The sequence below is a fragment of the Ursus arctos genome, unplaced genomic scaffold, assembly GCF_023065955.2.
Source record: "Ursus arctos isolate Adak ecotype North America unplaced genomic scaffold, UrsArc2.0 scaffold_37, whole genome shotgun sequence".
In the NCBI taxonomy this organism is placed as follows: Eukaryota; Metazoa; Chordata; class Mammalia; order Carnivora; family Ursidae; genus Ursus; species Ursus arctos.
The window spans coordinates 16,416,420-16,444,106 of record NW_026623053.1 but is presented as its reverse complement, the minus strand read 5'-3'; the positions used below and the strand labels follow the sequence as shown (position 1 = coordinate 16,444,106).

The window sequence follows — 27,687 nt, the reverse complement described above, 5'->3', positions numbered from 1 at the left end:
TGAAAAGTGCTCAGTGCTCAGGCTACCAGTGAGAGAAAGGGACAGAACGAAGAGTGTGCTCTTAATTTACTAATGATTTTTAGTGACACATTGGATTAGTGATGGTTGGGGTGTTTCTTTAATGGAAAATGGCAGGAAGGGGTGGGCTGATAATGAAATACTGGGAGCTGTAGCAGGAAAGACCCATAAATTTATCCTAAAACATAGGCTGATTATAAACATGACAACAGCAGCAGCAACTGGTAATATCACACTTCACAGATTCTAACAATCCTCCTAAACCTTTTGACCAGAGTCTAATGGCAAACTGCCAATATAAAATATAAAAATATTTATAAATGTTTTATAGTACTTTATTTTATAGTACTTTAGTTATAGATGATTATAGCTGTGTATGTTTTCAAAGTAAATGCACTAATCATAGCTTTTTAAATAAAGATTTTCTATTTAGAATTTCAGAACACATGCAGTACATTTTTATTAAAGTATACCATATATAACATATATGTATATTTTAAAATTAAGTATAACTTGGTCATCTTGAATATCTAAATGTACCCCAATAGAGGTTGAACCATGGTGTAGGGAAGCAGAAACATTTGTTCAACACTCCCAACTCTCTGTACCTATTAATGTAAATTGGCCGAAATCATTCTTAGAAGTGGACAGGTTATAAAGAACTCACACACGAGTAATTCAAGACACTACAAGTGACACTCAAACACATCTTTTTATTATATACTAAATTTAAAAATACAAATCTTATTAAAAATGCTTATGAAACATTGTATACATAAGTACTGTCAAATACTATTGGATTATGACATTATATACATTTGCTAAGGTTAATTAGAAACAGAACAAAGTATATAACTTTGCCGATAACGAATTTCAGAAGTCAAATATTTTAACATTTGGCAACTGTGAAGTAGTGATCTGCACAGGAAGATGTTTGCAGAGGTAAAATAGTAAGAAAACAAACGGAATAATGCAGATATTCCTGCCCTAAGTGTTAATAAGTAGCTCTCTTCCTCATCCTCTTCAGTCTCATTATAACAGAAATTAAAGTGCACAAGACCACCAGGAAAACTTGATTTGGTTGTACCCTAATATATACTACAGCCAATTGTGCTGCCATATTGAGGGTTTCAATTCTTTGTACTGTTCCTGAGGTTTTAGAAGTTAATTTTGCATGTGGCTAAGGAAAGAGAGGCCAATACTTTCTAAATTGCACCAAGTGGCCTTAAAGTGTAGAAACACCAAAGATAAAAATATTAATTTGGGAATAGATTCAAGAACATTATCCCTGTCTACTTCGCCCTAGGAATAAAATTAAGATAAGAACCTAGTTTTACCTCTGGAAAATGCTTACTAAAAATCTGTTTCAAAAGGTCAGACATGTGCGGCAAGCACCACAATACTGTCAGTTACTGTTCACCACTTATATACTGCACCATAAATACCAGGCATAAAAACCTGCCCTCTAAAGGTTCACGAGAAATACAGGTAGAAGCATGTTATTACTTGACGCTAATTTTACTAATTATCATTAAGTATAATTTGTAAAAATAGGTCACCGCCATACAATCAAGGAAGAGGAGAAGGAAAGCTGCTAGTCTACAAAAGTGCTCCCTTAGCTTTCAAACCCAATAGCTTCATTTTGGGTAAAACAAGATTGTAAAGAAAGGCCATCAGTTCTAAATAAGCTGATGATGCCATATATACATATTCACGTATATATGTTTAAATTTCAATTCTGATTTAACACTAATGTACTAGTACAAACCATTGATAGGAAACATTTTATCAGGCTTATTTACAAACACAATGAGTGACAAGGATATGGAAAATCAAAGAAATTGCAGACAAATGTAGCCATTTAGCAACATAGTTCACTAAAAATAAAACAGATTTGCATAATGTTTTTAAAAAACAAAGAAAAAAATTTAGTAACAAACCCCTACCATATATATGTATTTGCTAAGGTTGCTTTAGGTCATTGGACCTAAAAGGCAAATAAATGTAATGATCATGATTAAGTTTTTATTACTGTCTCATTGACATATCAATATGAGGTCTACTTAGAGTACTACCTACAATACAGTCTGTCATGATTTGATGAGAATATTAAGTTACTGAATACATTTCTAACTCCCATGGCACATCACACTTGATAACACTAATAAGGTAGCTTTAGGTAACACTTAAATCATGATTATGAATGTTTAATTGAGTATTTTCCTTTCTGTAGCTGTGAAATGTAAAGCTTAGATTTGCTTCCATCAGGCCTCTTAAACCAAACTTCATCATGGTTAATTGTTGTAATTACAGCACTAAAAAGGGGGGGAAAAAAGGAATGAATGAATGAATTGCAGTACGCCTCCGCCACTCATTTTAGAGTACTAGCCATAAAACCCAAATAGCTGGACAGCAACAGTAGGTTCAGGTATGTAATTGTCATTTACCACAATGCTGTGCTATCAGCAGGGCATGCTGTCAGAAACAGCACACTCAGCAACACTTGAGAGACAACCTCCCTTCTTTCCGTAATAGAAGTGGGCACAGTTACTATTAGAACTATTAAATGCACATCATTCCTACTACATCCCCACCCCAACCCACCCCCCAAAAACACTAATTATATAGTATCACCCTCCAATTTATATCAGCCCTGACTGTAGGAAATCTTTCATTGTTTTTTTTCATATGCTTTATTTTTTCAGAGTATCCACTTATTTAAGTTTTTATTTAAATTCTAGTTAACATAGTGTAATACTGGTTTCAGGAGTAGAATTTAGTGACTCATCACTTACATATAACACCCAGTGTAGGAAATCTTAAAAATACCAATCCCTAATTCCCAGTGTCAAACCATTTATATGGCACTTGTATGGATTCTTTTTTGACACTACTTATCTTTATGTAGAAATATTTTTAAAAATAGATTTGTGTTTAATACTCTTATACTATTTCATCTCTTTTTAAATCACAGTTATGCTAAGTAGTCAGTAAAATGTTTTAAAAGCAGCAAGATAGGGGCGCCTGGGTGGCACAGCGGTTAAGCGTCTGCCTTCGGCTCAGGGCGTGATCCCGGTGTTATGGGATCGAGCCCCACATCAGGCTCCTCCGCTATGAGCCTGCTTCTTCCTCTCCCACTCCCCCTGCTTGTGTTCCCTCTCTCGCTGGCTGTCTCTATCTCTGTCGAATAAATAAATTAAATCTTTAAAAAAAAAAAAAAGCAGCAAGATAAAGCAAAGGATCTAGGGGTATCACACACAACCTAGTGTAATTAGCTCAGTGGGCTTCTATGAGGGAAGTTACTATACGCGATGCTCCTAGTACCCTAAAACTTTACAGATAAAGGACAGTCCAAGTAAAACCACTGTATTTGGAAAATGGGTATTCTTCCCTAAATACAAACACTGCATTTAACTAAATTCATACCCAGAAAAAGATACTTTCTTACTATAGAAGGCTACCACTCTGAGAATTAAATCCTAAACTACTGAAGGAACAAAACCAGTGATTAGCATTAATATTTTCCAAAAGCGACAACCAGATAGAAGGCTATGGGGGCGCCTGGCTGGCTCAGTCAGTGGAGCATGTGACTGTTGATCTCGGGGCTGTGGATTTGAGTCCCATACTGGATGTAGAGATTACTTAAAAAACTGGAAAAACTTAGAAGGCTATATAATTATAGAAACGTTATTTAAGCTTAGACAGATTGAGTCTTTTAAAAGGCAGCTTTCGGTTTTCAAGTTATACTGTAATTACTGTGACTCTTAAGGCTTTCGTTAATTTTTCATTCCTTTCCTACTCTAATTGATACATATTCTTTGTATCCAAAATACTGTAACACACCCAAAAAAGTTAACGATTAATATATCCACCCAAAACTCATAACAGTCTGGTTTAAAGATCATAATATTAAAAACCTAACAATTCATCTACTTTAAGAACTAACAAATAGGACTACTTACCTGGGCTAAATAATTCCAACATTTCCTCTTGTGTTAATGCTTGTGCTTAAGAACTTAATATATGATATTAACACTGGTGAACACACATGCTAATCAAATCATATGCCGAGAGAAAAGGTCCATAGGCAACTAATGGTGCATTATGATTGCACTACAGAGGGGACAAATATTTATTGACAATAATGTAAATACCGCACAATGCTGAAATGATCATTTTTACCTTGTAGGACATTCATCTTTTTTATCAATACATATTGTTTGTCCACGTATATACCATTCGCCATCATAATATAATCTTCCTTCTTCAGATCTAGCACTGTGCAGATGTTTTTCCAGTTTCACAGGTGCTAAAGGGATCAGTTCAAAAACTGTTATATTAATAAGACATTGTCAGAAGAACAGAAGTGCAAAACATTAAGAAATAAAACCAATCCATGCATATATGTGAAAAAACACTAAAAAATATTTCTTAGATAACAAATGTAAATCTAATAGAAATAAGAGAGGGGCGCCTGGCTGGCTCAGTCGGTTAAGCGACTGTCTTTGGCTCAGGTCGTGATCCCAAAGTCCCAGGATCGAGTCCTGCATTGGGCTCCCTGCTCAGCGGGGAGCCTACTTCTCCCTCTGGTGCTCCCCCTTTTCATGCACACTCTTCTCTCTCACTTTCTCTCAAATAAATAAATAAAATCTTTTTCTAAAGAAAGAATTTCTTACATTTCTTATATAATTCACTAAGTTTTTAATATAACAACACAATGAAGCTATACAATGTACAAGAAATCATTAACTAGACAAGTGCCAGAAGGGGAAGCAGATACATTATGTTACTAATGCCAATTTGAAGTAGGATTTTAAAATATTGTAATTCCAGGAGTAGTGTTCACTGATGAAATGAAACCACTGATGGGGGCGCTGTTTAGTATGTGGATGACTTAACAGCCCTGATTCAACCAGTCTCCACAGAGAAGATTCCTGAACTTAGATTAAATGACTTACGTTCTGTTTTCACTCTGTGTGGACCCAGTGTAGCCATTGCCTTAATTAAAAAAAGAAGACAGACCCTGAGTTTATAGACAGAAAGTACATTCTGGGATCTATTTAATGTCTACAACGCTACTGATGACCTCAAAAGCTAACAGTGAAATACAATCTTCAACTGCTCTAATAAATTTTAATGTCTAAGACCATAAGGAATATAAAGAATAACCATTTCACCTAGAGGTGTTATCAATACCTGAATTATCTCTTGCAACTAAGAAGTTTCTGAAAAACGGAAAAATTTAATACAAAAAGTAAGTCTCCACTTTCAAATAAGCACAGAAAATCCTATAATTCTTGAATGCTGAATGACAGAATGCAAGACATACAGAATGAGTTCAAATATTCACTTTCATTCATTCAATAAATATTTATTGAGTGCCCTCAGTAAGCCAGGACTGGGCTGAGGACTAGGCACAGAAATGTTATTTATTACTACTTTGGGCAACCTAAATAATTGCTTTTCTGTACTTTTGCATAAATTATTAATTACATTATTACAGGAAAAATACAAATTGCTGACATGTCTCTCTTAAAATATTCTTGCAATCCACTGTTATCTATATTAGCATTAACTGCTATAGAGAGAATGCTGCAAAGTAAAGCATATTAACAATAATCATATTTTGATGTATTAGTGAAAAACCACAGAATCTTAAAAAGTAGACTATATAAAGATAACTTGTATTCCATTGCTCTTTAATCATACCTTCCTAATTGTTGTCCAGTCTTCAAGAATATCAAGATCTTGTAGCATATAAACTATATATGGACGTGGAAAAGTCAAGGTCAATTTAGCTGTAAGAATTTCACACTCTGAATTTTACTTCCAAACTTCTGTTTTTCAGAGAATTGGAACAGTAATTTCTGGGCATAATCCTGTGACATGCTGAATTCTGTCTTCACATTATTCTCCAAAAAACTGAGTACCAGGATAAATATATTCCAGTACTTCAGACGCTATACCTTATTCTCTTAATTCTAGGATATCACTGATTTTAAGATATACTACCAACCTAATCACTGTTTTGAGGTGGGGATGGGAAAAGGCAGGGGGGTAAGGGGAGGATACCACAGTGAACACCAAGATTGAAAGCACATACTAGTTTAAGTTAAAGACACTCCAGTTTTGGGGGCTCTTGGGGGGCTCAGTCCATTAAGTGTCTGGCTCTTTCATTTTGGCTCAACTCATGATGACAGGGTTGTGAGATCAAGCCCCACACCGGGCTCCGTGCTGGGCAAGGAGCCTGCTTAAGATTTTTCTCTCTCCCTTTCCCTCTCCCACTGCTCCTCTCTCCCTCTCTCTCAAAAAACAAACACCGTAAAATAAATAAATAATGACACTCCAACTTCAGAAACACTGAAAAGTGTTAAAAAAAATATACATGTGGGGGCGCCTGGGTGGCGCAGTTGTTAAGCGTCTGCCTTTGGCTCAGGGCGTGATCCCGGCGTTCTGGGATGGAGCCCCACATCAGGCTCCTCTGCTATGAGCCTGCTTCTTCCTCTCCCATTCCCCCTGCTGTGCTCCCTCTCTCACTGGCTGTCTCTGTCAACTAAATAAAATCTTTAAAAATATATATATATATACATGTGAATTAATAATGCTATATTCACATCAAAGCCTTTGTGAACTACAAAGCCATATTTTCAAAGTTGAGATCATGACTAAATTTCTGCTCCTTCCCTACCCCTCTTAATCTAAACTATATTCTTCTGCCTTCAGTTTTGGAAATCATCTTTTACCTATTACAGGATCATATAAATAAAGTCAATGTATACTGATAAAAATTACAAAGATATGCACAATGCAAAAATGTATACCAAGGCAAAAAAAAAATTAGAAAAGGATATCTGAAACAACAACTGGCTTTTTTTTGTCAGGACTGAAAGGATCCTTCCTCTTTTTTCTTGACTGAAGTTCATCATTCCACAGCTCTGGTAAGTAAATAAAAATTAAATATTAGCTGATTTCTGGAGATCAAAATGGGGGGAAAGGCTATGTAATTTCATGGTAGCAAAATTTCATTGGAAGCTATGTATATACACCTATAACTATATAATTTCACGAGCAGCTATATCTTCATAATATTTTCTCTGCCCTTATTAAAGTAAAAATCAACTTGGCCCTTAATGACTAATAACTGATGAACATGTATCAGGTACTTTGTTAAATATACATTGCGTGCATTGTGTCACCTAATCCTCAAAGCTATCTCTGAGGTAGCTATTTCTATTATTTCAATTTTACATACGAGGAGACTGATTTAGAAAAGCTGAATTAACTGTTGCTCATGGTCACCCAAGTAGCAGGGACTGGGGCAGTGGCATCAGAGTTCAGCTTGTCTCACTCCGCTGTGCCTACTCTATGCCAGAGAAATAAAATTTATAAGAGGTAAAGTAATATACATAAAGACCTGTAGGATAACCCAGTGTATCTTCAACCCAATGTAGAAAGCCTTTCCATAATACCCCTGAAAAAGCAATTTCAGCCTTGGACTGATCTAATTATTAATAACTTTTTCCTTTTTCTGAGACAAAAATCTACCTCGCTGTAATTTCCAGTTTGTGTGATACCACAAAGAAAAGCTTTTTATTCCTTCTTCCACCTGATCTTTCAAGACAGAGAGAAGAACATATACCGTAGTTGTCTTCCAATACTACTCTTATAATATTCTTATTATTCTTATAGTGTACTATTCTTGCTCCTGTAGTTCCTTTCACACTCTCTTTTGTCCCTTTTCATGCACTCCATTCTCTATGTCTTTTTGAAACGTGAATTCAAATCAAAGCAACAATCACAAGCCTATCACATTCTTTAGAAGTCTCCCCCTTTCTCCTCTCATTAGGACTTCATGTACTTAACGTTTATATTAGAAGAGTTGGATAAGCCACAGGTTCAGTGTCACTTAAAGTAAATATCACCATGATGTCATTCCCGTTACCTGAGGTAATATCAATGCTGTGCCTATCCTCTTCAAGCCTTCTTATCTTCTCCTCCAGTTCACTCTGTACTGTATCATATAACAAAAGCTTTTCACTCTGAAGGAAAAAAAAAACAATCATGCATCAGTAAAAGTAAAAAATCGGTCTTAACTATGAGTATTAAATAACTTATTCCTAAAGTACTTTAACACATGATGCTTTTGTTGGCTAACTTAAAATGTTTTAAGATAAAATGCCAAAAACATCAAAGAAATAAAACCAGAAAATATAGAATCTAAGTATAGATTTAAATACATGCAATTAAATTGTTTAAGAACATCTAAATTTGTATGTGATATGGGGGTAAATGTTTACTTTACATACAATGTAAGTTCCAATGGCCCCTTTTAAATATAAGCAGATCCTACCTGTCACTATAATAGAGAACCTGTCCCATAAAGTGTATCATTAGGAAATGGATCGTGTTTTCTCATCGCAACATAATTGGGCCTTGATTCCTAATATCTCAAAATCATACAAAATAGACTACTGTATCAAAAAGAGAAAGATTCAAGTATGAATTCTGTAATCATTTTAAATCTAATGATAGTCAAAATCATAAAACTATAGACTATATCCAGATTGCTCAACAACACTATAGAAAGATTGAGGGGCTTGCTAAGAGACTACTACTGGCAAATCGGACTAGAACCCAGGTCTACTAGTTCTAGCCCCTTGTTCTTTTAATTAGAAAACACTATATCCCCTATTTTCAAAGGGATAAAATGTACGTAAGTATAATATATAGCTTCATTATATAAAAAGCTTATGACGGATTCCCAGCCCATCCACCACACACTTACTCTAGTAAGGATCATAGTTAGATATGACCGTCCTCTCGTAGAGAATACTGGAATACAGTTAGATAGGATTTCTTGTGGAAGGCACAGGCCACACCCATTTGGCAGCACTCCCAGTGTGAATCATGAAATCCTCTCTTTTGGTTTGAAATTTAGAGTCTACACATGCTTGAAGGTTCTCCTGACTGGCAGAAGATGCTTTGGTCAATTTGAGGCAAGCCAGGAGCTAGAGAAAGTAAAGCTGAAGACCAAAACTAGGTCTCATATGAAAAATCATCTCCTTGCATGCTACCCTCTTTGCTTATTTCCTTTTACTTGTTCTCCTACCTTTGGTAAAACCTCATGAAATCTTCCAGCCTTATCTACATTGTGATACAAGCCCTGGGAAACCTTATATATCAGAGGAAAAGGGAGAGCAGACCCCAGCCATGGTTAAGATAGTGTGAAAGCTATAAACAGATCAGATTCTCCAACCAAAAATGACTCCTAACGCAGAGTGGAAGTGATAATACTTTTGTTTTTAAGAATATGAAAATTTAACTGGTGCAGTCTCTCTTACTCCTGTTGATAAAATTGCCCTAGGTCAAGCAAAAATTCTAAAATAAGTCCACTAATCATTCTTTATAATTAGAAAAACAAAACTAAACACAATGAGCCTGAAATATTTGAGGCGTTGACGACATCTCTAAAGATATTAAAGGTATAGAGTGTACAGATAGAAGGGACTTGAATCTATTCTCAGTCTTATTTTTTTGTCCTTCTCTCTCTCATCCTCAACCCCATAAAATCCTCAGAAACCTTTCCTGAGTAGGAAAGAAAGTCACTAACACAGCAGCTAGAGGACACTGGAAAAGAAAGGGGCATCCAAACTCCCTTGCTCAGGGGCCTGTAGAGGCTTCTTTGTTCAACAGGTAATTCAGCTTTCTAAAAGTACTTATTATAATTTTATATTTCGCTTCAAAATCTGATACCTCTCCAATCTCCACACCTATACTTATTCCTTTGAATGTGGATAGGAGTTAGTGACCCACTTCTAATGCATAGAATGTGTCAGAAATCCAGGTCATAAAAAACATCATCGCTCTCATGGATGCTCTCATGGATCACTCACTCTGAGAGATGCAGTCACAGGGTCCTGGGGACCCTCAGGCAGCATCTGGAGAGACCCATAGAACTAAGGCTTCCAACCAACAACCAGCAAAAACTTGCCAGTCTTGTGAGTGAGTCACCTTGGAAGCAGATTCTCCAGCCCCCAGTCAAGCCTTCAGACAACTGCTTCGCTGGCTGACCTCTTTACTGCAACGTTATATGACTCCCGAGCCAGAACCAACCAGCTACGTTGCTCCCAAATTCCTGGCTACAGAGACCATAAAACAGTAAATTTTCTTATTGTTTTAGGGAAGTTTTGGAGTAATTTATTACAAACCAATGGCTAGCCAATACAAGATGTCTCACAAAGCTTATTTCTATACACCTTTTCCCAAGAAGCTACTTTTCCAATCTGAAAGTGAGAACAAGATCTAGTGGGAAAAACATAAAGGGAACTTCTAGAGTGATGGTGAAAATACACCCCAGGAAGACAGACGCAGCTGGCCTAGAAAGCATCTGAAGGAGGGCACAGGTCAGAGCAGGAGGACAGGGGATTCTAGGAGTACAGGGGATGCTCCTCGGGGATTATCTGATGCATTTGATCACATGGAAAACGGCATTACGGGGCTTTCACAGATCTGCTGGAGTCTCTGAGAAGAAATGACAAAACTAAAAATAAATGAAGCAATTATTAATTCTGAGGCTACAAATAGAGTTGTACAAAAAAGGCAGTTTGAGTGTAGTGTAACTCTTGGCTCAGTAAACGATATTTATAGCTACAACAAAAACAAAAATTGAGACAACAGTATTAGAAGAATGGGATGAGGGAAACTATTATGGAATCTTCAGTTTTCATAACAGGAAACCAATAAGTAATATCTAAAACTGATATTATTTAGAAAGATGAGAGCAAATTCCAGAAGCTGTAACTACGAGACTTAGATCATTGCTGCTGGAATATAGAATTTAGAGATGGGAGAGGGGACTGCTGTACACACATTACTTGCTAAAAGCAAATGTTTAAAGGAGTATTTAGAGCTGTAGGGAAATCCTCATGAAATGCTACTTGTAAAACAGGATACAAAATAGTATGTATAGTCATACCAGCTGGGTGAAAAACAATGACACAAACATGCACATACTTATTAACAAATGTCCACTGCTTGGTACATTATGGTTCACTGTATTTACTTCTTTAGACTTAACTTCTCAAGTTTTCTCAATACTTATTAATGTTATAATCAGAAAAAAAAATTAAAGGAATAGATAACCAAAATCAGAGCCCTGAAGAGCCTCAATTTTCTCAAGAACTGGAATCCTAACCCTGAACCCTCAGGGCCTGAGACCTTGCTACCACCTGCTGTCAATCTTAACACTCATCTCCAGCTCTGTGGGGAGGCTTCAATGAGATAACCTAAATAAAGCCTCACCACCTGCCCCACTGTCTGGCACACGTGTATTCTATAAATGTGATTTCCTTCCTTCCTGTGACACAAACCATCTGCTGCCTGGATCGCCTCTGTGGTTTTCTGGCATACTCTCTGTATGCATACCCATGTGAACATGTCTAGTCTCTGGTCCTAGCCCGTCTTTTCTATCTGCTCCTAATCAAACTTACTTTGACAATTGGCAGTGTGTCTCCCTTCTTCCCACTTCCCCTGCCTCTCAGTTATTTCTGTATGAGCCAAATGTAGAACTAAATAATAAGCAGATAAAAAGTCCTGAATAACAAAGTTCAGATTTAATGGCAAATTGCATGACTAGAAAGATCAGAAGATTTCAATCCTGGTTCTGCTGCTCCTTAAACGTGTGACCCTAAGCAAATTACTTAACCTCTCTGAGCCCCTCAGTTAACCCATTCATTAAATCAAGATAATTCCTATTTCATAAGGCTGTGGTAAGGATTAAAATGAGAGTGACTATAAAATCCATAACACTGTAAGTGTAAGTTCCCTTCCAGCCTTTATTTCCTGTCTAAAATGCCCTTGAACTATTAATGAGTATTAATTATATAAGTAAACAGATCATTTATAATATTAATTCAATATTATGCATTAAAAAATCAAGCCATAACTAAATTAGAAGAAATTCAGGTAAATATTTAAAATCTCTATGAAGGAGGGAAGACTTTCAAAGCTGAAAATGATGGAAGAGGGGTGCCTGGGTGGCACAGCTGGTTAAGTAACTGACTCTTGATTTAGGCTCAGGTCATGATCTCAGGGTGGTGAGATCAAGCCCCACGTTGGACTCCACACTCAGCAGAGAGTCTGCTTGAGATTCTCTCTCCCTCTCCCCTTCCCCCCGATGCTCTCACACACACTGCTCTCTCTCTCTGAGAGAGAGAGAGAGAGAGAGCATGAGCTGGGGGGAAGGGAAGAAGGAGAGGGAGAAGCAGACTCCCCACTGAGCAGGGAGCTGGATGCGGGACTCTATCCCAGAACCCTGGGATCATGACCTGAGCTGAAGGCAGACACTTACCCGACAGCCACCCAGGCACCCTAAAATAAATAAATCTTTAAAAAATGATGGAAAAGAAAGAATATCAATATATTTGTCTAAGTAAAAAATATTTCTTGAAGATACATTGCTTTTATTTTTGACAACATAGTAGACCAGATGTCCTCAAAACAAAAACGAAAAAATCTCAAAACAAAAACAAAACCTCCCAACACACCTACACAGATACTTTAAATAAAATACCAGAAACATCTTTTTTAAAGGTATAGTTAAGCTCTTAAAAAAGTAAGAGATATCCCCGAGAACCAAAAATAAACAAGGAGCAGGAAACCAGCATGCTAACCTGCTGTTGAAGCTATGGTTTCCTTGAGGGTGTCTGCTGGTGTTGGTAACCTAGAGGAATGGTTTTTAGTGGCTGTTCGGGAAAAAGAGAAAGATCTTGGGCCTAAGCAAGGAATAAGAACTGGGATCTCTGCATAGCCCTGAAGGATTACACCTTCAAAAAGGCAGACTAGAAAAGATTCACCTGAGGGAAATTCATCTGTGTCAGTTAGGCACTAAATGGAAAAAATGTTTTTCCCCAAAATATGTCATCTTAGGCCTGACCTCTACATATTTGAGATTCAAATGTAGATTACCTGCATCTTCTAGGAAATTCCAAGCCAAAAAATTAAATTAGTCACATGCTGTTGGCACACCAGGATGCCTAGCTGAAAAAACCTAACAGAAATAAAAGCAGATATTATCTGAAGAACTACATCCTCTGTCCAAGACTCACAGAATTCCTACCAATAAAGTCTGCTACAGTCCAGAATTACGAAATAAGGAAATAAGCTGTGAGGTATGGCAGAAATTTGAAGGAAAAAAACCAGCAGAATTAGACTCTGAAGAACTTCAGATACTATACTGAGTATAAATTTTATGAATTAAGGGGCACCTGGGTGGCTCAGTTGGTTAAGCATCTGCCTTCAGCTCAGGTCATGATCTCAGGGTCCTGGGATTGAGCCCTGCATTGGGCTCCCTGCTCAGCGGGGAGTCTGCTTCTCCCTCTCACTCTCCCTCTGTGTTCTCTGTCTCTCTCTCTCTCTCAAATAAAAACCTTTTAAAAATATGAATTAAGTATTAAGAAATACGGACAACAAAGTGAGTTGTTACATATGACTAACTCAAGTTCCATAAGAAGGAAGCAGAGGAAATGAAAGAAAAACAATACCAGAAAAATAATATCTGAGAAATTTCCAGAACTAATGGAAAACAAATTCTCAGATTCAGAAAGCAGAACAAATCCAAGTAGGGAGAGAAAAATCATCTCTATGGAGACACACAATAAAGAAACTAAAGAACAATAAAGAAAAGAATGGGAGAAAATATTTGAAAATCATGTATTTAATAAAGGGCTAATATTAAAAATACATAAGGAACTCAATTTAAAAATTAGCAAAGGACCTGAATAGACCTTTCTCCAAAGAAGACATCCAAATGGCCAAGAAGTACATGAGAAGATGCTCAACATCACTATTCATCAGAAAAATCTAAATTAAAATCACAGCATGGGGGGCGCCTGGGAGTCTCAGTGGGTTGAGTGACCGACTCTTGGTTTCAGCTCAGGTTATGATCTCAGGGTCATGAGATCGAGCCCAGTGCTGGGCTCCACACTCAGTAGGGAGTCAAGGCTTACGATTCTCTCCCCCTCTCCTTCTGCCCCTTCCCCTACTTGAGCATGCACATGCTCTCGCTCTCTCTCAAATTAATAAACCTTTAAAAAAAAAAGTCACAGTGTGGTATCACTTCACACCTATGAGTATGGCTATTGTCAGAAAAACAAAAGATAACAAGTGTTGGTGAGGATATGGAGAAACTGAAACCCTGTGCACAGGTGGTAGGAATGTAAAATAGTATGGTTACCATGAAAAATAGTATGGAGTTTCCTTAAAAAATTAAAACTAGAACTCTATGATCCAGCAATCTGACTTCTATTTTTTTTTTAAGATTTTATTTATTTATTTGACAGAGATAGAGATAGCCAGCGAGAGAGGGAACACATCAGGGGAGTGGGAGAGGAGGAAGCAGGCTCAGAGCGGAGGAACCCGATGTGGGGCTCGATCCCATAACGCCGGGATCACTCCCTGAGCCGAAGGCAGACGCTTAACGACTGCGCCACCCAGGCGCCCCAGCAATCTGACTTCTGAGTATATTCCCAAAAGAACTGATCTCAAAGAGATTTGCACTCCCGTGTTCACTGCAGCACTACTCACAATAGCCAAGATGTGAAAAACCACATAAATGCACACTGAAGGATAAATGGATAAAGAAAACATGATATACACATACTATGGAATATTATTCAGTCTCTAAAAAAATCAGCAAGTCCTGCCTTACGCTACAACATGGATGAACCCTGAGGACATTATGCTAAATGAAATAAGCCAGTCACATAGGGACAGATACTGCATGATACCACTTATAGAAGGTATACAAACTAGTCAAACACATAGAAACAGAGAGTAGGCAAAGGCTAGGGAGAAAGGGAACTGGGGAGTTGCTGTTGGGTGGGTGTAAAGATTCAGTTAAACCTCATGATTAAGTTCTATAGATCTGTATTACAACAGTGTACCAATAGTTAAAAATACTGTATTGCACACTTAATATTTGTTAAGAGGGGTAGATCTCAATGTTAAGTGTTCTTACCACAGTTAAAAAAAAATTTTTTTTAAGAGGAAAGTAAGAAAAAAGAAAAAGATAACAGAAATTCCATAGGAGATAAGTTTCAGCTGGGAGCTCTGGAATCATGAGCATTCAGTCTCCGGGACTGTACCATCATTTTTGATCAAAGGAATCCACGACAGTGGACGTGCATTGTGGGACATCTCATCATCAGTACCTTTGGCCTCCAGATCTGAAATGATGAATGACTTTACTATTGTGAAAAGAACAATATGTGGATTTTCTTAGGACATAAAGAAGAAAACTAATAACAACAACAACAAAAAAGATATTAACAAATCCACTATCACACAGAGAATTCTAACACACCTCCCTCGGTGATTGAAAGATGAGGCAGACAAAAAATAAGGAAACAATAAGTCCATACTTAAATCAAGTGATCAAAGTGTGTATCACCAATAATGGTACATAAATTGTGTGCTGCCTGATAGAATTCAGTGGAAGAACACATCAGTCCTGTGGTATTCTTACTGAGAAGCAAAACCCACTTGTAATCATGAAGAAATCAGACCAATTCAAAATTGACATTCTACATAATAACTGGACTGAAATTTTCAAATTTGTAAAGATCATGAAAGTCAAGGAAAGACTAAAGAATTGTTCTACATTAAAGGAAACTAACAACATGACAACTAAATGCAATGACAAAGACCCTAAGTGATTCTGAACTGGATCTCTGCTCTAAAGGGTGCTGCTGGGAAAACTGCTCAAATTTAAATGGGGTCTGAGCATTAGATGGTAGTAACATCAATGTACATTTCCCAATTTTGATGATTGTAAAATCGTTATACAAGAAAATGTCCCTCGTTCGTTGTATTCAGGGGTGATGGGGCATCATGTCGCCAACTCATCCTCATGTTCACCAGAAACGTTCTTTCGTACTGTCTTGCAACTTTTCTATAAGACTGTTAAAATATATCATAAAGACGAGACGTACTAAGCACTCATAGAACTGATGACTGCAATCTTAATATATATCTCTATTAGAGAGAAAAGTATGGGATATTCCTAACTCATTTTATGGAACTTGAAATCAAATCAAGGGCAGTATGAGACTTAAAAATTAAAATCTCACTGACAAACATAGAAATGAAGCTCCTAAACAAAACATTAGTGAATTACCGAATCTGGTAATTCACAAGAAAAATAATCATTCCAGGAATCCAAGGATGGCTTAACATTAAGAAAATACATTAAGTACAAAAAAGAAACCATGACTGATTCAATAGATGTAGACCAAGCATTTAATAAAACCTAAAACCTAACAACCATTTCTGGTTAAAAAAAAAAAAAATCTTAGAAAACAAAAAATAAAAGTAAATTTCCTTAATTTGATAAAAAGAGTATTTATCAAAACCCGATAGTAAATATCACACTGATTGGAAAACCTGAGAAGCATTCTCTTAAAATCAAGAACACAACCACGATCTGCTTTCACTGCTTCTATTCCATGATGTTCTATCAGTGCCACTAAGACAAACAAAAGAAATAAGAGGAAGATCAGAATGGAAGAAACAAACTGCCATTTTTCACAAATGACACTATTATCTACATGGAAAATCTAAGAATCTGAAATTAAATTATTAGAATTAAAATGAGAAGTAGATACGGTTGGATATAATATCAATATATAAAAATGCTTTCTTATACAGCAGCAGGAAATTAACAGTAATTTTTTAAAAGATGTTACTAAACAAAAAATTTCAACAATAGCAAGTGTAAGAAGACCAAAGTAAAATTATCAGTTTATTGAGATAGCAAGATTTACTAGACTGAAGGCAGTCAAGAAGGTGTTATGCTACCAGTGCAGAAACAATCCAACAGATGAATGGAACAAATTAAAACAGCTAGAAACAAGCTGCCATATAAGTGGACATTTGATATAAAAAAGAGATGGGGAGAAAAAAGAATTGCTGATTCATGGTAAAACAAACGAGCATAGAGTAATAAACACTGTGGACATCACATATCCATATGCAAAAAAAAAAGATCCATACTTTATATCACATGCAAAAATTAGAGGTAGGTTAGCAATCTAAATGTTAAAAAGCAAAATTTCAACCTTTGAAAGGAAAGTATGTCTTTTACCTCAAAGTGGGAAAGACACAAAAAGCACATCATAAAGGAAAGATGATAAATTCAGCTACATGAGACTGTACATCAAAAGAGTGAAAAGGCATCCCATTGCCTGGGTAAAAATATTTGCAAAGCGTATAACAAGCAAAGCATTTGTATCCAGAATATATAAAGAACCTCTACAGTCAATGAGAAAAACACTAATAGCCCAACATAAAGGCAAAAGATTTGAATAGGAAGAAGTGAAGGAAAACAAATCCAAGCAGCCAGTAAACATCAAAAAGATGTTACATCTCAGCAGTAATCAAAAAAGGAAACAACACATTCCATCATTTTTATATCTATCTACGCTTAGTATTTTAATAACTTACAAAGATGTAGTAAAATAACAAATTAAGATAAGAGTCATCAGAGAACTTGTTCTCTTATTTCCATGAGTGTTTTTATGATCTTGTCTAGATTATATGAAAAGTTATCTGCAAAATCAGCAGTGGGTTTTTAAAATACTATTCAAATAAAGAGAACCTAGAGAAAAATACATCTATTTTTTTACCATAGAGAATTCTGCCCTAAGATGTGGAAATAGATCTGGAGAGCCAGATTAACAATACGCCCAACATTCTAACTGTACCAATGGATACACATTTTTTTGAGTCTTAACTTGAATATTATACTAATTGCACTAATATTTTCAGCAATGTCAAATGACATGATCATTACAAAGTCTTTTTAAGGTAACAGATGCAAACTAAAATTATCTCACTTAGCTCTTTTCTATCATCCCTTCTTTGTGTCCTATTTCCAATACAGCTTCCACTGCAGCTGTATTTAAAAAAGAAAATTCACAAGTGATAAGCTAAAGTACAATTTAATTTTGTTTCATTTATTTTATTTACTTTTTTAACTAATGCACTCAGAAAAAGACTTGAAGAGTTGAAATTAGCTTAAAAGTTAAGTAAAATAACAGTACCTCACAATGCTGGCGAGAGGCTTGAATTTCACATTCATATTTGTTCTTTACAGATTCTAAGCAGAGCTCTCTATAGATTCCTGCAACCAAACACAATCACTCTGATTATGTTAGCAGTAATGAGATTCATTATCACTTCCTTACAGGAATTCTGTCCAACTGTATTTTACAAGATGAATCAGGAAGAAACTGACAAATGATTCTAGCTTAATCTTTAAAGACTAAAAATAAAAGGGCTCAGTTAAAGTATATATTAAAGCAGACTAGAAGAACTAAGAATTTAAGAACTGGGAAGAAACTGCACTGCAAATTTTAGTTCTTACTCCATTCTTCTAAAGAACACTCCTGAAGTGTTTGATAGAGAATGATCAAAATGAAAATAAAACTCCTTTCCTGTGAAAAGTAATCTCAGGACTCATAATGGAAATAGTCAATAAACTCTGGTTTCATTAATCATATCTTTTCAAAGTAGTAAGTGGATACCATAACCAACAAAACCACTATTTTTGAACTGTTATTTATTTTCAGAGTCCAAAGCTTCAAGAAGATTAAATGTATAAACTGGTAACAACAAAATGCATAAACTGATAGGATGTTTGAGAGCTCCTGACAGAGCTTTATCTAGAGAATGGATGCTCAAGAGAGGTTACTTAGAGCTACCAAGACAATAGTATAAAATAGGCAACATGGCCGTGCAAAGACACCATCAAAACACAGCAAACACAGAGCTTTAGATATATGTATATGAAACTCAATGCCACAGTTGACCCTAGAAATGTAATTCGTTCTTGTATAGTAAAGGCATGGGACAGATACCTGGAACTAGGCCATTAGCTACACATTCACCCACACACTGTTCTTTGTACAATCAAAAAGTAAATGAGGCCGCACAGTAGAAAAGTGAATAAGTGACTCAAGTAGTATTTCCTAAACATCCAGTTAAGTCTCACTTACTTCTTTTAGAATGTCAAAGAAAATTAAGGACTTGTTTCCTTTTCAGGGTGTGCTAAACCAATATGCAAAGACAGCAAGTATCACATCATCTACATATTTAATATTAAGCATTCAAGAATAAAATTTGGCTAAAGGTAGATTTAGTACAAAAAAACTTATAATGAACAATGCCTTAGGCATTATATAATAGGTGCAGGAGGATCAATTAGTGCCCCCCCAAAAGAAAAAAATCATCTCCACTAGTTAAAATTCAATTTTAGTCTATGAAAAATCATAAGTGATCTTCAAATAGGTACATCCCTTGTCATGAGTGCTAGGACACAGTTCTGAGGCTGGATCCCAATTACAAACCGAAGACTAGGTACTTAAATTGAATCTCAATTTATCTTATAAGAAATTAAACTGGAATAGTAACCATTGCTCTTAATAAAAGTATCATGTTTCTAATTGTTTTACATATGGAAGAATCTTCTCAACAACACTGTGAGCAATCTGAGGCCTTTTTGATCCCCCCACAGCAAGAGGAAAGCAAAGGGCATTTAACAAATCATTGTGGGCTGATTGACTGAAATACTCTGTTCACTGTAAATATATTTGTGATTTTATTAACAAGAAACACTCACTTGACAAATACCTTTCAAGTCTAGTGAAGAGTTCATACTCTACTATATGGAAAAGATGTTTCACTTTCCTACCTGCTACCTTTGTACGAATTTGCATATTTTCTTGTAAAGTTGCCAGTGGTTCCAAATACTCTGGTGCTTTTCCAGCTATGACTTCTTGTAGTTTTGCATCCACCTGACTTAATCGTTCTTTATAAAGTCTTAACAAAGCAAAAATTAAAATATTAATATTAAAAGCCCAACAAAGGCTAACAAATTACCATTTCTATACATTCTCTCTTCCTAATATCATTCATATTCTGATAGCCTAACAAATGTATTTTTGTCTTAATCTCAAGTGAAAAACTCAGTTACGTTATTTGACTTTATGCATATAATCACAAAGTAGATATTTCTTTTTTTTTTTTAGATATATCGTTCTTTAATGATTAATTCACAGTACAAAAGAATACAACTAAGATACTACTTTTTTTGCTCTCTAGATTTTTGGTTTTAACTGCAGAACAATAAATTCTAGGAGAAAAGTTCATTTAAACACTGAGCTTAAAAGAAACAAAGAAATCATTTTGAATAATTTAGATAATAGACATTACTCATTGTCAAAATAAATAATTCCTGGCTTCTCTCCATCTTTCCTGAAAAGGAGTCCATGTTATATTCAGCCTACATGGTTTTTACAAAGAGGAAATAGAGTGATAGAGGTAAAAACCAATGGCTACAGAACTTGTGATCTGGCATACCAGTTTGTCTGGACTGCAAATGAAGAAACTGCAACAAAGGGAGTTGCTCAGTGGATGAGAAAATGAAAAACGGGGTAGGAGACCCCTGTTGCTGTCTTTATGAATGTACATACAAATACTCTAATTTGCCAGCTGTCACACCAATAACTTTACCTTGATTATCAATGACTGAGTACTTGAGACAACTCATTGTTTATTTTTGGCAATAATCCTGCAGAACAGAACTCTTTTTAACAGGAAGATGTTTATACTGTCATTCTTTGTGAAAGGCACTTTTAATCCTGGCTTTGTGGCATTTTAAAGATATCCTAAAACTTTCAAAGCAAATTAACAATTTAAGATCTCTGGGGCGTTTGGGTGGCTCAGTCAGTAAAGCATCCGACTCCTGACTTCCACTCAGATCATGATCTCAGGTTCATGAGATCAAGCTCCACATGCGGACGGAGCCTGCTTAAGATTCTCTCTCTCCTTCTCCCTACCCTCTGCTTGTGCGTGCTCTCTCTCTCTCTCAAAACAAAACACAATTTAAGACCATTTTGTAAACTCCTTTTTTTGCCATTCATTGCTTTCTCATAGGTAAAGAATGTGTCATAAGGAAGGCATGTAGTAACTGCTAAAAAAAAAAAACCCACTGATTATGCTTGTAGGTGTTAGTATAACTAGCAGTTGGCTTTTAAAAACATTACAGTACCTGGCTTTCATATAAAATTCTTCTCTTTCCTCTTGAAAATATAAACCAGTACAATTAAGACAATCAGGGAGGGGGATGGGGATGGGCTAAATGGGTGATGGGGATTAAGGAGCGCACTCATGATGAGCACCAGGTGATGTATGGAATGCTTGAATCACTATATTGCACACCTGAAATTAATGTAACACTGTACATTAACTGGAATTAAAATAGAAACTTTAAAAAAACCAAGATAGTCAATATTGGTGTTTATAACTGATCATTATAATTAGCATAAAGATTTATATTATGATTCTGAAGGAATTGAGCAAGTTTGGGTGTTAATACAGTAAAATTTTTTTTAAAACAAAAATGGAAAAATTATCTGAGTTAACTGCCAATAATACATTATCATATCTGGGTTAAATTTTTCTAAAACTCAAGATACAATGATAAACGAATGTGTAAAGTGAGAAAACTACAACATGATACTTATAGTTTATGAAATCATAAATACAACTTAGGCAAAATGCTAAAAATTTGATGCAAATGATGACTGAACCTGAAAAACATTGAACTTAAAATACTGATAAGGTATCCCTAATAGGTGAACAGCAGCTTTAATGAACAGGATATGTGAGTTAACAACATTCAATTAACTACCCTTTTAAAAGATTTCAAAATCAATATCATTTCAACAAACTTGGAATTCAGACACAAACTCCTCAAAGGCAAGAATCATGAGTTCCTCACCAGTAACCACAATACTGTTCACAGAGTAGAATCCCAATTCATGTTTACTGGCTACAGACATCGGTGTAAGTTCCTCTATCTTTTTAAGGAGGTAGAAGAAACTTCCACCAGTATACAAACTGCAAATGGTGTATTTTTGCCCTATGAAAGGAGTGCTATTATGCCCTATGGTGCTAGAAGCAGGATAACTTGTTGTGTTATTGTTATTATTATTATTATTTCCCGCCTCTTCTAAAAAGGATTTGAGACCGCTTACAGAGATACACAGTACAACCGGATAAAAATAGCAATGAGGCAAGTGGAGCAGATGAAAAAATAAGATAATTATAAACCTGGTGCAAAGATTATTTATTTCTAAAACATATTTCTGAATACCAATTCCTTGAGAAATAATCCCATTAATAGTGGTAACGGGTCTACTTTTAATATTTTCTGAGATGAATGAGGCTGATGGGGGGACCTGGCTTGTGGTCATAATGAGCCATGAAAACGCAAAAATCAAGGCAACTGCCAGCCCCAAGATGAATAAGATTAGGTTTAAAGAGTGACTAGCTGCAAAGTGTTCCTTGGTAATATCTTATACTAGAACTATACAGTAATTTTCATTTCTTGGAAAACCATAAAATATTCTCTAAAAGCTCAATAGGTATATCTTGATTAATTGTATGAGAATTATTCATTCATGGCTTACCTGAACTAAAATACAAAAACACAAATTGGCTTCCTCTTTTTCAGAATGGTCCTGGATGAACTCTCCATGCTGCTCAAATAATGGATCCTCTGGGGATCCAAACTAATTTTAATTTAAAATTAATAATGTAAATCTTCAGAATAAAAAAATGATACCATGTTTTTTAAAGGCAAAATTTTAAACTTTGGATTATCTACATTAATTTGTTGCACTAGCTTGAATATTTATATATTCATCTCTCATACCAATGAAAGTTAAGGCCAGAAATGGCATAAACAGTAGGATTCATTTAGTAAACAAATCTGTCCCCTTTTAGTCTGGGAATTCCAGAAATTAAACATGTTTTCATCTCTACTTTGGGCTCTCTAGGGAAGAAGTAGGGAAACAGAATAAGCAGCAAAATTATGAAGAATTCATGAAGAGCCAGCTTCTGAATAAATTAGGGTATCCATATTCTCAGAAGCTTCTTTCATTTACAGGTCCTAATACGTAGCTATGCCCCATGACCTTGCCAGCAAGTTTCAAAGTAAAAGCTCACCTTTAAGATTTTTTTTTTTTTATCTGCATCTGCATCTATTCTGTTTTCTCAAATCACTGGGGCCCATTCTTGTGTAAGCAACAGCTCATAAGAGTTCTGGTATTATGAAGAGGGGGTAGAAAACAGTATCTAATAAGCACCCACTATGTGCCAGCCAAGACTAAGAATTTCACATACTGCTCATACAATCCTTATGGTTAATAATAAAAAAGCTACTATTATACCATTTTATTCTGTGAAGAAAGCCTGGATTCAGAGCCTATGCTTTTTCTACTCCACTATATTTCCTCCAAAGTAATGTGCCTTACTGGAAGGAACGCCATAGTACTAGGAGGCAGAAGGCCTAGCTTAGTTTATCACTTTCTGATGAACTATGGGCAAATCACTTCACTCCTCTGAGCATCCATTTTCCCACAGGTAAAGTGGAGATAAGGCTATCTTCCAACCTTACAGAGCTGTTGCAAGAAGCAAACTAAATAATGTGAAAACATGTATGTACTATCCAATGTTGATATAAACAAAAATCACTGTGCCATTTTTGGGAGATATTTTCTTATTCTAAAATCTTAAAAATGCTATCTTTATTCAGTTACTTAACAAAGAAATGAATGAAGTACATTTGAACCAAGGATGAAACAACCCAGCGAAAACATTTTAATTACCAACATCCATATAGAAATGTTATTATACCCCCTAAAAAACCTGCCTCAAAATCCTCAGTTGAGTAAATAAGGTCGTCACCAGGCAAACCACAGTGGAAGCCTCTTTCAGATCAGTCAGCCCCATAAAATACAAAAAGGAAAATACTTCAGAGTGAATGTAATTTCTCTTGTGCTAATATACATGTGACATGATTGAGATTCAGTGACAATGACCTTCTCACATCACTACTTACTGATCCTTGAGATCGGTAAACTGTTTTTCTAGATTGGACATTTCATCTAAACATTCCATTCTTCTTCTTTCGCAGTCTTCATCATCCATTTCTGTTAATAAAAGGCAAATAGCAAAGAAAAAATTAATTTCATGTTCCAAATTATCTGAATATTAATTCAAATGGTAAAAAATAAAACAAAAAACACACACCAAACTATAATATGAAGTTAAGTACGCAAGGCCTACCTTAAGCCTTAAGAGAAAATAAACATTTATCCAAAATAATTTCCACTACAGATTTTAACCTAAAATACAAATGAGAATTAAAGCTACAGCAATGTCTAGACCTTCTTATTTTTATTCATTTTTAAATCATGTTAAGGGCTGACATCAAGCTATATACTAAATGAAGTAATTAATCCACTTTTGGTTTATTTTCCATCACCTCAACAGAACTTAAGCACCAAAATGATTATGTTCATTAAAGGACTTTGCTCAAAAACACTTTTGGAATTCTTCTTTCTGAACTGCTTACGTGACTGATCTGCCAGTCACATAAAAAAGAAAACTACTCTCATTCTGTTTACCACAAGATAGCTTGGTCTCCTACTCATATTCTCATTGCTCCCTGTCCCCAAATTACTATCAGTAAGTGAGGAAAAGGAAAATGAAGAGGAAAACAGGCAAACTTTTGAAGGAAAGCACCTGTTAATGACCAGCTCTCTCCTATTTTCTGGGTCTTCTATTTTTACATCACATGTATTCAACACTGCAGAGGAAGTGAAGCACAAGATGATCTGCACCAGATAAAGGTCAAACTCTGAGAAAGAGTTCAATTATGTTCAGTTATTTTCATACAGCAAGGAACTAGAGGGTTGGGTTTTTCTTAACTTTCCTAAAACAGATTAAAATTATTTCTGGCTCTTAATAGCTTACTCTTTGGCTATTTAAAACTTGGTCCCTCAAGATGACTCACTTCCCAGTATCTCTGGATAGTAGAGTGTTTGGTTTGGTTTGGTTTGGTTTGGTAGCTTTAGGACCTGCTCAGTACCAAGGTTTGAGAAGAAGAAAACTGTGGAAGTTTAACATGAAAGACATATGGCAGAAAAGAAATGCTTTCACAAGAAGCAAAACTGCATAATTTATTTAAATAATGTCTTTGCATTTAAAAAACTTGACTTTTGTAGTTCAAATTATTATTACATTCTTCAAAATTAAGTTGTCCTTTATATTCTGGGATGAAATAAAAATCAGTGAGAAATCACAAAAGTCAGCATAAAAATTAGGGAGAATTTTAACATATTGATGTCATTTTGTGAGATCCTAGCTCCCATCAAAAAAACAAAGAACACTTGAAGATCAAGTAAGTGTTTTACAGATCTAGAAAATGTATTCACGTACAGCCTAGATGTTCTTTCTCTGTATTGCTCACTTTTGAAATCTCACCTACTTCCATGGCTAGGCAGATGACGTCCAAATTATGCTTTACCCCAGGTGTGTTGCAATGTCACATTTCCATCTGTCCGCTGACACTCTTGACTTAAATATACCACCATCACTTCAAAAGCAACATGTCTGAAATACTCTTAACTTCCATCTTCATCTCAAATCTTTCACTTTTCTATTTCTACTTATGCTGTTACCATTCTCCTTATATCCGGGGTTTTCCTCTTACCTTCACTCCTAAACTTGGGTACATCAATCCTGTTTTGTGCTTTTTTGGAAATCTTTCACATCTGTATCTTCTTTTCCTTTTCTAGCTCAAATCCTTCTCCCAACAAAACTGGTTTCTCGCTCTTTTGAATAAGCCTTAAACTCTAGCCTTTGCACTTTTTCTTATATTCCTCCCAGTACAACATACCACCCCAATCCAAATCCTAGCCATTCTTCAAGATAATTAAAATAATCCCACCTTTTTCAACTAGCCTTTGCTGGCCACCCTATTCTGAAAAGATTTCCTCTGCCTCTGAAATCCTATAGCATTGTTTACATTGTTAAGTATTCATTTGGTAGTTTACTCAAGTACTGATTGATGACAGCTGTTTAATTGAGATCAGATCATAACTATTTATTTTCACCTCACACTGAGTGGTACCCAGTGCAGCTCCAGGAAATCACTCATAAATGCCTACTTGGGGATGGCTAATTTATTGATTGAAATTACATACTTCCATGGAGATTTGCTTTGAAAGAGAAACCTGAAAAAAAGGGTGTCAGGGCAATGACAGTCTGTCATCAAATCCTTGCTTTACATGGCCAAAGTCGGGCCAAGACAAAGAAGTTTAAGTTTCATCCTCATCATATGGAAAAAGGAAAAAGAATCCAGGCAATCATATATTCCATTTCTTTTTTAAATAACCATCCTAAAAGTTTGCAAAATTAACTTATGATGTTAATCTGCCCTCCGACCCAAAAAAACCTGAAAGAACCCAAAATTAGAAAATCGATCGCAGGGAAGAAAAGATTTGGAACATTTCAGAGCTGCCCCAAATAAGCCAATTTATAAGCATATGAAGATCCAAAATCACCCCTGATGTTGGGCTCTTCTCAGTCTTGCAAAGTTCAGACAGATGCTGTAAATGGGACAGCTCCAAGTCGGCCCCCTTAGGAGCGCTAATGTCAAGTGCTGACTGACAGGCTGACTTGGAAACTGAGGTCAACAAATTCTAACCAGCCAAGAGCCGGCACAAATCTAACCAACCTCGGCCCTGACAACCCACCCATGTTGAGAAGGGTTGGAAAGATAAAAATAAGAAAAATCGGTGGTCTGGGGCTAAGAGGCATTTCCAAGATCTCCCAAACAAGCTGCGCGCATTCCCGGCTCTGGTCCACCGCCGCGGGCACTGCCCGGAGGTCCCCAGGGCGGGTCCGACCGCGAGCAGGACCGCGCAGCGTCCGGGAGCTGGGCGAGCCCAGGCCCGTGCCCGGTCCCGCCCCGCCAGCGGGGACCCGCCTGGAGCCAGGCAGCGCCCCACGACGAGTCCGGGTGCTGCTGAGGGCCGGGAGCCAGTCTCCGCCCCTTCCCTCTCTCCCCGCCCCGCACTCCCAGCAGGACGCAGCTGCCCGGCGTGCGGAGAGCGGCCTGTCGTGCGCCCGGAGCGAGGACTCAGGGTCCCGGCCCCAGGGGGTTGCACACCTGAGCTATCTCCATCCTCCGAGACCGACGAGCTTTCCGTGTCCTCGTCCTCTGAGCTGCTCCCCTCGTTTTCGGCGTAGTCCACCTCCATCTCATCGTGATGGTTCGTCTCCTTCTTATCCCCTCGAGAATGGACTGGCATTTTCCAGCCGCGCCGTCGTTTCCCACTCCCGGCGCCCAGCCCAGCCACTGCCGCTTCAATGAAGGGCGCGCCGAACGCCCCGACCCACCCAGCGGCCGAGCGCGTTCTGAACCCCCTCAGCTCCTCCCCGCCCCCGGCCCGAGCCTCACAACCTAACCCGCAGGCTCTGCTCTGGGAGCTCTGCCATTGGTGGAGGCAGTCCTTCGAGCTGGGGGGGTGGGGCTTGCCCTGCTCGGGTACGGTTGGTTGCCCGTAATTACGGCGCGGCCTTGCAATGTGTGTCGGGAGTCGTAGTCCTTACTGCTCAGACCTGCAGGGGCTGCCGCCTTCCAAGCTTCCACAACCCTGTTCACTTCTTGCTTGTGGACTTCAAGTCCCACAAGGCACAAAACCTGACAGACTCGATCGCAGTTTATAAACTAAACAGAAACAGATTGTGTGAATTTGG

General features: G+C 36.8%; 1 protein-coding gene across 2 annotated transcripts; it reads right to left on the bottom strand.

Annotated features, from left to right (window-relative positions):
- Window positions 1-711: 711 nt before the first annotated feature.
- Window positions 712-27,443, bottom strand: BRMS1L (BRMS1 like transcriptional repressor). Of its 2 annotated transcripts, none has more exons than XM_026513613.4 (10): window positions 27,098-27,443; window positions 23,981-24,071; window positions 19,766-19,893; window positions 18,117-18,196; window positions 7,961-8,057; window positions 6,870-6,953; window positions 5,728-5,792; window positions 4,977-5,016; window positions 4,201-4,348; window positions 712-2,333 (listed from the first exon to the last, which is right to left on the bottom strand). In XM_026513613.4, exons 1-10 carry the CDS (start codon window positions 27,237-27,239, stop codon window positions 2,216-2,218), a joined length of 993 nt encoding a protein of 330 aa, XP_026369398.1. In that variant the 5' UTR covers window positions 27,240-27,443; the 3' UTR covers window positions 712-2,215. The 2 variants fall into 2 exon arrangements, with proteins under 2 accessions (XP_026369398.1, XP_026369399.1); XM_026513614.4 differs by having other exon boundaries at window positions 4,201-4,327.
- Window positions 27,444-27,687: the final 244 nt, after the last annotated feature.